Raw genomic sequence first — 10,207 nt, 5'->3', positions numbered from 1 at the left:
TTTTAGCAGAGGTTGTATGGCCATCTGCCATGGATGCTCTAGCTGAGATTCCCGCATTGCAGGGGGTTGGACCAGATGACCCTTGGGTCCCTTGCAACTTTATGATTCCATGAGAGACAGACTACTTGCTCCACTCATTGATCAAACAAAGGCTGTGCATGAGCTCTATTCATTCTGCAACCAGCATGCAGTCACAGGACCTGAGGAGTGTTTTACAACTGACAGCTTCCATCAATGCTTCACCATATCATACACTGTGCTTTTCTAATCAGACCCAACTGTGTATGAGTTTTAATTTGTTTTAATCTATTCTGTTGTGATTTAAACTTTCTGTGTGCTTTAAATTATGGTTGTCATTTTTAAATATTATTTTATTCATTTTTAATAATATAACAGTTTAACAATGTAGAACATTTATATACTCTCAATCTGAAAAATACAAAAACACAGATCTCCATTGTTCGTTTAAAACTTTCTTGTCTCAAACCACAAAATAGGCATTTTGTTCTGCCTTCAACCCTTTAATGTTCAATTTCCCTTCCCTTCTTCTTGAAGCCAAAAAGCAGCTCACACACTGAATGTAAATTATCACCAGCTGATGGACAAATCTCCCTCAGTTATAAATTATAACTGTCCCAAAAATAATTAAGAAAGGGAGGCTTTTGCAGATCCCATACCCATCACGGCTCTTTCATGGCTTTGGGGCAAGATGTAAATTCCTCAGCTCTCAAGTCGCTTAACCCCCATCCGAGTTCCTAGGAGCTGACTGCTTCTTGGTCTCTTGACAGTAGAAAACAGCTTTTTCAAAGCACCAGGGATTAATCTCTTGTTCACTCTTTTTTCCAAAATGAATATGGGAACCAAGACTTATGTCTGGCTATCATCAATCACCATGTAATTATCCCTGCTGGCAGACTGTCAACAAAAGATGTTCAACCCGCTATTTCCTTCCCCACAACACATAAAAAACTCCCCACAAACTCCCTAATATTTAGTTTAATAATAAGGAGAAGTTGGCCAATAAATAGAAAATTTTCAAACTTCTTGAAGAATATACAATGTAATATTTTTTGATGTCTGTTTTTCTGGGCTTTTTTAAGACAGAACATTAAAATAGCTACATATTCAATTTTAGTCATACAAGGAAGGAAGGAAGGAAGGAAGGAAGGAAGGAAGGAAGGAAGGAAGGATAAGCACTGTCTCCACTCAAACATGCTATCCCATCCTGTGGTCCGAGATTCTCACCCTAAGTCAGCATGCAAATGTGCATCTGCATAATTCTAACTGAGGCTCCCCCCAGCTTGCAATTTTGCCCTTCCATTAGCTTGATCTGCAGCAGTAGCAGCTCAGTACTACCCCCTACCTACTTCCCTGGTGACATGGCATGAATTGTCTGGGGTGCCAGTTTGATAACATACACTGTTTACAATTAAACTCTCAAACAAGTGATAACACCAAATTCCCTATAAGGAACATGAAATATAACTCACCGTGCTGTCATTTTCCTTTTCAGAAATTAAATTGCCTCCACTGACCATCAAAGAAATGTCAGAGTTGCCATTGCAAAGGATGTTCTCTGCTATTTGGACAGTGGGCTGCAGGAATGTCAGCTCATTCCTCCTGGATTCAGAGGACAGACAGACCTGATAGGAATAAGGCAAAGTTCCGTCCTCATAATTGGGTGGGAATATGGCACCAGCCTTTGAGTGGGGGTCAGGAATAAAGCACTGAAGGAAAGTGGGGTTCCTTGACCTTCGAAGCTTCATCAGAATGGTCAGAATCACCGTCACCAGGAACAGAAAGGACACCAAGGTCAAGGCCAATACCAAATAAAACTGTAGATCAGACTGATATTCTGAGTCATTTGGTTGGGAGTTCATTTCTGGAAGAGCCTCCTGGAAGTTCTCAGCAAACACCAGGCTCAAAGTTGTGGTGGCTGAGAGAGGAGGATGCCCATTGTCCTTCACCAGGATGACCAGCCTCTGCTTCACTGCATCTCTCTCAAGTAATGCTCGGACTGTTTGCACCTCTCCTGTGTGGGAGCCAATGCTGAAGAGTGAGGGCTCTGTGGCCTGCAGGAGATGGAAGGAGAGCCAGGCATTGTGTCCCGAATCAGAGTCCACGGCCACCACCTTCGTCACCAGATAACCCGACTCAGCTGACCGAGGCACCATCTCAAAGAAAGGTGAGCCCTCTGTTGATTGTGAGGGGTACAGGATCTGTGGAGCATTATCATTTCGATCCAAAACACATACTGTCACTGTGGCACTGCTATTGAGTGGTGGAGAACCTCCATCTTGGGCCTTCACTTGAATCTGAAACTCCCTGAATTGCTCATAGTCAAAGGAGCGTTGGGCATAGATTATCCCGGTCTCAGAGTTAATGGAGACATAGGAAGAGAGAGGCAGATCCTTGATGTTGCTGTGAAGGATGGAGTAAGTGATTCTGGCATTGCGATCCAGATCTGGGTCAGAGGCCTTGATGTGGAAAATTGAAGCTCCAGATGGGTTGTTCTCTGGAATGTAGGCAGTGTAGGAGGATTTTTCAAAGGCTGGTGGGTTATCATTGATATCTGAGATCTGTATTGATATGGTTTTGTGTGTGGAGAGTGGAGGTGTGCCTTTGTCTGTGGCTGTGATTGTAATATGATACTCTGGAGTCCTTTCTCTGTCAAGGGCACCATCTATGAGGAGCTTGAAATAATTATCTGAAGATGAAACTATCAGGAAAGGTACAAGTTCCTTCACGTGACAGGTGACTTCTCCATTATCCCCAGAATCCCTGTCCTGAACTTTAATGAGAGCAATCACAGCTCCAGATGTGACATCTTCTGGAACTGGGCTGGACACGGATGTAAGGATCACATCTGGAGCATTGTCATTCTCATCAAGAACCTCAATCTCCACTTTGCAATGTGCCGCCAATCCTCCTCCATCACTTGCCTGAATTATCATCACATGATATTGACTTTCTTCAAAATCAACACTTTCTATGAGTGTAATTGTTCCATCTCTGGGATCCAGATGAAACCTCTGCTTGGCTGTTTTTGGGATATCACTGAAAGTGTAAGTGATCTCAGCATTTGACCCTTCATCACTGTCAGATGCTTTGACTTGAAGCACAGAAGTTCCTTTGGGTGCACTCTCCTTCAGGCTCACTTTATAGTTTGTCTGGGTGAAAACAGGGGCATTGTCATTAATATCAATAACTGTTACCAATATTTTGGCTGTTCCGGTTTTTGGAGGTTCTCCACCATCCATGGCTGTTAGGACCATGTGGTGCATCTGTTCCTTTTCCCTGTCCAGTTGTTTCTGTAATATTAATTCTGCATATTTGGAACCATCATCGCCAGCTTGAATTTCTAGTTTGAAATATGGAGTTGAGCTCAACTGATAATTCTGGAGGGAGTTCATTCCGATATCATCATCTTCAGCATTTCCAAGAGCAAATCGAGTTCCTGGCAGAGTAGATTCACTAAATTTAAGCTCAATATTTTCATTCTGGAAATGTGGGGCATTATCATTGATGTCCTGGATAAAAATATTTACATGGAAAATATTCAAAGGATTGTGTGCCACAACTTCTAATTTGAGGACACAAGTAGATGATTTACCACAGATGTCTTCCCGGTCTATCCTCTCATTCACATACAGGTTGCCACTTTGTTCATTCAAATCAAAGAATTGCTTTTCTGAAGAAATACCAAGCTTGCGCTTTGACAGCTCTCTGACATCCAACCCCAGATCTTTAACAAGGTTCCCCACAAAGGAGCCCTGCTCTGCTTCCTCCGGAACCGAATACTGAACCTTCTCAGACACTACCTGGCAGCAGAACACAGACCAGAATATGAACAAAAACAGTACTTGCCTCTTGGTGATCTCCCTTGTTCTCTCTGCCTGCTTTACTTCCATCACATCCATTGCATTTCCTGATTTCTTCCTTCTTTCAGTATAGTTTGCAAGACTCCCAGTATACTTAAGTGAGATAGCACCAATACTGTTCTTTTGATCTGATCTTTGGGAAACTGAGAGCTTTCCTTTCTTGAGCAGCTTTTAAAAGAAAAGCTTTTCCTTTCTGCTCCGCTGATGTCTTAAGAGAGAGAGAGACTGCTCCAAGAGTCTCAGAAATGCTGAGCCATGGCTGCTCCCACGTTGTCCAACAGTGACACTCTGAGTCCACATGGGGAACTGTATTTGCCATTTCAATAATGGTACATAGTATATAATTTCTAATGTAGAGAACTGCTTTTAATTTATCCCTTTACCATTGTTTTCAAGTTGTACCCCCCTCAATGGATTGTTGATCAGACCTTATAGTTGTTCACTCCATTAAGAACTCTTTTCAGAATGCAGGTCAATGAGACCAGAGTTCCAAATTTCTTTCTTCCATGTTTAATGTGCATTAAAAAAATCTAAATAATATTAGGAAATTATCACAAGTGAATTTTTAATACGTATTCCTGTCAGAGGTTCAGCTTGTGATAATTTTAGGTTGACCCACATAGTGATGTGTGCATTTTATTAATGTGATCAAGAGAATATGCCACTTGTATTTACAATAAGGAAAAGCAACTTTTTTTAGCACTATTTTTGTCTAGTGTTCAAATACTGTAATCCCTAAATAATTCCCACTTTCTCTTAAACATCAAACAATTTTGTGGGAATCCAAGCATCCTCCCAGCATACTTTGCATTGTCCAATTCACACATTAGTAGAACTTCAGGATAGTCTTTCAAAGACATTGCCAGATATGGTCACCCAAACAACTCACCCAGATTTCAGCACGTTACCATTCATTGTTTCCTTACAGGAACAAAAAAAAAACCCTCATAAAGTGCATCAATTTTTGCCATTGTAGGGTGTTTACAACTCCAGCAATGATAGCATTTTTTAAAATAGAAAAATGCAAGCAAAATTTCACCAAAAAGCTCTGGAATCAAACCAGCTTACAGTTACATTACAAAGGAGTAAATAAACTTTTCCATTGATGTACCCATTGTAGGAGTGTGGAACTACCTAGAAGAACACACCGTCGGCTGAAGCTGTTTTCATTCATTTTACAGAGAGAAGGCAACACATGACACCTTATCTGGGGTTCAAAATTCTACCTCTACCTTACACAAGAAATCTCAATAGAGTAGAAAATACAACCCCCCCCCAAACCATTTGTTTGTTGCTGCTGTAGTTCAATAGCGGGTGAAGGTTGCAAGTTACAAAGGAGCATTATGTAACCAATCTTACAATACAATTGCTTGTAAATATATTTCCAGAGTCCCCTCCCCTCTCCTCATTTTATCGAACTAAAATATACAAACAGCCAAAATATCTCACCCAATAAATGAGTTAAGTAAATTCATTATTACTTTTCTTAAAAAAATAAGTCTTGTGGCAATGAGAATCTCAGTATCAGCTTATTGGTGTACAGTTGGGTATGTAGTGGAAAGAAGTTACAGTATTGGTTGAAAGATGGGAATGAGAACTTGTCATAGGATACTAGGCCCTAGTTTTCATTTCATGACTAAAACTTATCAGTACCAAGGCAGGTGAGGGCTCGCATTTATATACTTATTTATTGATACAGATTTTTTAAACCACCCACTATTTGGAAGTGTAATAAAAATATGAAATAAAAGCCAAATACAACATACAAAGCTAAAACAATTTAGAATCAATCTCACAGGAACTCACCTACTGCACATGAAAATAGGATGAGCCTAGCCTTCTCCTATACATGATAGTTTCAATAATGTAGTGAACTATGTTTTTTTATAGATGTGCACAAGGTTTTGTGAGCCTCCACCAGCAGTCGAAAGTAAGAGACAAAGACAGATCATCTGATGCATCAAGATGAAGATTTGTTGAAAGAAGATACTTCACAGAAGGATCGCATATAAAGTAATAACTAAAAGAAGGGGGAGCTGAAGGTAATAGAAAGAAGACTGACATAGTTCTGAATATAATGAGAAAGCAGAGGCAAATGGGAAATATATTCTGATATTAATAAAACAACAAAAAAGCATGTTAATCTAAAATTGTTTGCTCACCTGGACTACGATTAAGCCTTCATTGTTCAAGTTTAAATCTTCACCAGGTAGGATTGGATCCTTTGCCTCACAAGCTTCTTTATTGCTCAGAGTATTGGAATAATTTGCCTTTCTAGAGTCTGTAGTGAGAGAAACCTCCTGGCAGTAGGAGTGCAGAAATGCTCGGACTCCGTCAATCCCCACAAACTGTGAGATAGGAGCACCACTGAAATTCACAGTCCCCGACTCAAGCAGCTGAGAATTTCTCCATCTGTGCAACTTGATGGCCAGTAACACAAGGAGGAAGATGAGGAACAAGCAGGAGACAAAAGCCACTGCAAGGACCAGGTAGAAAGTGAGGTCTGACGGAGGCTCTACAGGAGCTGAGATGCTGCTCAGGTCTGAGAGAATTGCAGGGATGGCGTCAGCCAGGACCACAGTCAGAGTGGCTGAAGCAGAGAGAGGTGGCTGCCCATTGTCCTTCACTAAAACTACCAGGCTTTGCTTGAAGGCATCTTTCTCCAGAAAGAAGCGGGCTGTCCTGATCTCTCCCGTGTGGAGCCCCAGAGTGAAGAGCCCTGGCTCGGTGGCCTTGATCAGCTGGTAGGAGAGCCAGGCATTCTGGCCAGAGTCCGCATCCACGGCCACCACCTTAGTGACCAGGTAGCCTGGCTCAGAAGAGCGAGGGGCCAGCTCTATCCCAGTGGAGCCATCAGTGGGAGGGGAGGGGTACAGGATTTGGGGAGCATTGTCATTCTGGTCCAGGATGAAGAGAGTCACTGAGACGTTGGAGCTGAGTGGTGGAGAACCTCCATCCTGGGCCTTTACACGGAACCGAATGTCTCGAAACTCTTCATAATCAAAGGAGGTCAGAGCATATATAACCCCCGTCTCAGAGTTAATGGAGAGGTAGGAGGAGAGGCGGGAGTCACTTCTTTGGTCATCAGTGATGGAATATGTTATTCTGGCATTTTCTTCCCAGTCAAGATCATTTGCTCTTAAGGAAGAGACCATGGCTCCTCTTTGGTTATTCTCAACAAAATAGAAAGTATAGTCTGTTTTTTCAAAGAGGGGTGGGTTGTCATTTGTGTCTAAAACATGAAGTGTGATAACTGTGACTGCAGAAAGAGGGGGGACTCCATGGTCAGTAACAGTGACAGTAATATTGAAGACTGACACCTGTTCCCTGTCAAGGGCACCATCAGTCACCAAACTGTAAAAGTTATCCATGGACTTCTTTAGCTGGAAAGGGAGGTTGCTAGGGATTGAACATGTGATTTCCCCATTGATTCCTGAATCTCGGTCTTGGACATTTAAAATGGCAATTACCGTTTGGGATGGTGAACTTTCAAGTATGGTGTTGGTGGCAAAGTTAACTGATAATTCAGGTGCATTGTCATTCAGATCTGTAACAGATATCACAACTTTTGATCTGTCACTCAGCCTTCCTCCATCTTTGGCTTGTATCTCAAATGCATATAAAGATGATTCCTCATAATCAAGATTCCCAATAAGGATGATTTCACCTGTTGTGGAATTTAACAGAAACATTTGGGAGTCGCGCTTTGTAATTTGTTGGAAAGAGTATTTAATGTCTCCATTGATTCCTTCATCCATATCAGTTGCTCTCACTGTCAAAAGTATGGACCACTTGGGAATATTCTCATTGATACTCACTTCATAGAGAGGTTGGCTGAAAACTGGTGCATTGTCATTTGCATCAATAACAACAATGTGGATTTGTAATGTGCCAGACCTGATAGGATCACCTCCATCAGTAGCTGTGAGAAGCAAATCGTAAGCTGATTGTTCCTCTCTGTCCAGTGACTTTTCCAACACAAGTTCAACAAGTCTGGCACCATTTTCTTTTGTTTGCACATGCAAAGCAAAACTGCTACTGCCTGTGAGTTGATAGCTCTGCACTGAATTTATCCCCCAATCTGGATCTTGAGCTTTGGGAAGAGGAACCTGGAATCCAGGTGTAGATGCCTCACTGATTTCCAGCTCCTGTTCCCATAGAGGGAAGTGGGGAGCATTATCATTTATATCTGTAATTTCCACTTCAATTCCATAAAGCTTCAGTTTGCTTTCAACAAGAACCTGAAACTTCAACATACATTTCTCTGCCTCTCTGCAAATTTCCTCTCTATCTATTCTCTCAGATATCTGCAAATGGCCATTGTTGGCATTCAAAGAAAAGTACTGAATCATACCTACAGGGTAAACAATGCGCAGTCCATGGTTTGGGAGCTGCTTGCCATCCATTCCCAGGTCCTTTGCAATATTCCCCACAGAAGAGCCTTTGTGCATCTCTTCTGGAATGGAATAGTGGATCTGCCCAGAAACTGCCTTCCAAGAAAACATAATGAAAAGGCACTGGAAGATTCCTTTTCTGCAATTCCACAGCCTCTGAATTCCTTCCATCCTGGCAGCAGGTTAAAGACCCTTAGATTTTCGTTCAAAAGATGCTGTATCCAATTTTTTTCTAAGGAAAATGCACTTCCATTTCTTCTTTGCACTGACAAGCAGCTTGTTCCTTCAGATATTTTGTGTTTGTGTTTAACGGAAAGGCAACTTCAATTGGGCAGGATTTCACATTTCTGCTCCATTCTGGTGAACAGTGACACCCAGAGGATCAAGCCCAAACTGCAAAAACTTCACTTTTGAAAATTAAATAAACACCATTTCACTGTACTAGTTTATTATAATATTATAAATATTATAAATGAAGACATAGCTAGGATAACTATGTATATTTTTCTATATTCTTTATTATTTTCCTTCAAATTTACCCAATAAGGATAAAGAAGAGTGACAACTTCTGTTGTAGTAAACAAACTGAAAAGGAGCAGGAAAGACAAGTGTGTTTAGGGTTCCTTCCCTACCCCATTACTGGAAATTCTGGAATGAATTTAATTCTGAAATATTGAACTTTCTCAGCAATGTTGTTTGCTGGACATTCAAAAGATTCGTTTTGGATGCAGAAAAAAGAATAGTAAGCCTCTGGTACTTCCTATTTTCTTTGTGTCAGTGTAATATTTATAGTTGTAAAGTGAGGAAACTGATATGCTGACACACAGTTCTTTCCTGCTGTTTTCCTGGGGAAACAGAGGCATCCATGTGCAGAAAGGCTGACAGAGTTGTGGCATTAGCCAATGACATTCATTGTTGTGTCACACCAAATACGCTGGTGTGCATGAAATTCAGCACAACTTGGTGGTATATCAGTCAAAAACCACAGTTCCTTAGCACAGCAGGTACCACAGTGAAAAGAACAGGACAGAAATGCTGCCATTAAACGCAGGAAAAATAACCAATTCAATATTCCCCACAAATTGAATGCAGCCTCTCCCCCCACCCCAATATCATAACATTGATCTACTTTTCTGGGTTATTGTAAGAGTTACACACCACTATATGTGAAGCGCCTTGAACATTCTTAACACTAGGTATTACTGCACAGAGCAAATAAGTAAAATGGCTACATTCTCTGTAATTTATTGCCACTGCTTATCTGGAAAGGGCTGGGCTTCAGCCACGGCAAGGTTAGGGCCATGCAGGTGCACCAGTAGGAATGCCAGATTGGTTGCTGACAGAAGCATACAGACCCAGCCACACCACTGCCTCATCCACAGCTCCAGCTTATCACAAACATCACTACTGTGGATGGATAACATTCAATGGTAGCTTAGAAGCACACATGTGAAAACTGGATGCTGCTCCAGAGAAGCGGACACGGAGCAATGGATCCAAACTACAAGAAAGAGGATTCCACCTAAACATTAGGAAGAACTTCCTGACAGTAAGAGCTGTTGGACAGTGGAATTTGCTGCCAAGGAGTGTGGTGGAGTCTCCTTCTTTGGAGGTCTTTAAGCAGAGGCTTGACAACCATACGTCAGGAGTGCTCTGATGGTGTTTCCTGCTTGGCAGGGGGTTGGACTCGATGGCCCTTGTGGTCTCTTCCAACTCTATGATTCTATGATTCTATGGATGTCAAACTCAGAAGAGAGCTTTATTAAAAACTAGCATGTGAGCGCTTGTTAAACAGCAAAGGTAGGTGGTTTTCGGCCATCTTCGTTGGAGAGCTTGATGTTGTGCTTCTTGTTCTACAAGATTAAACTGCTAAAACTGAATTTGGCCATTAGCAGGAGGGACAAGACACTGAATTATCCACTAGATAATGCC

The 10,207-nt window shown here is 41.6% G+C and overlaps 2 protein-coding genes across 2 annotated transcripts; both read right to left on the bottom strand.

The window, feature by feature from the left end:
• Window positions 1-1,069: 1,069 nt before the first annotated feature.
• Window positions 1,070-4,346, bottom strand: LOC310767506 (protocadherin gamma-B1-like). The gene has a single exon (XM_083624546.1). The coding sequence runs from the start codon at window positions 3,918-3,920 to the stop codon at window positions 1,464-1,466; it is 2,457 nt and encodes an 818-aa protein (XP_083480672.1). The 5' UTR covers window positions 3,921-4,346; the 3' UTR covers window positions 1,070-1,463.
• Window positions 4,347-5,772: 1,426 nt separating this feature from the next.
• Window positions 5,773-8,710, bottom strand: LOC310767512 (protocadherin gamma-A6-like). The gene has a single exon (XM_083624553.1). The coding sequence runs from the start codon at window positions 8,444-8,446 to the stop codon at window positions 6,026-6,028; it is 2,421 nt and encodes an 806-aa protein (XP_083480679.1). The 5' UTR covers window positions 8,447-8,710; the 3' UTR covers window positions 5,773-6,025.
• Between the last annotated feature and the right edge of the window lie 1,497 nt (window positions 8,711-10,207).

Source organism: Podarcis filfolensis, assembly GCF_964270895.1.
Source record: "Podarcis filfolensis genome assembly, chromosome: 7".
Classification (NCBI taxonomy): Eukaryota; Metazoa; Chordata; class Lepidosauria; order Squamata; family Lacertidae; genus Podarcis; species Podarcis filfolensis.
This window is presented reverse-complemented; position numbering and strand designations above follow the sequence as displayed.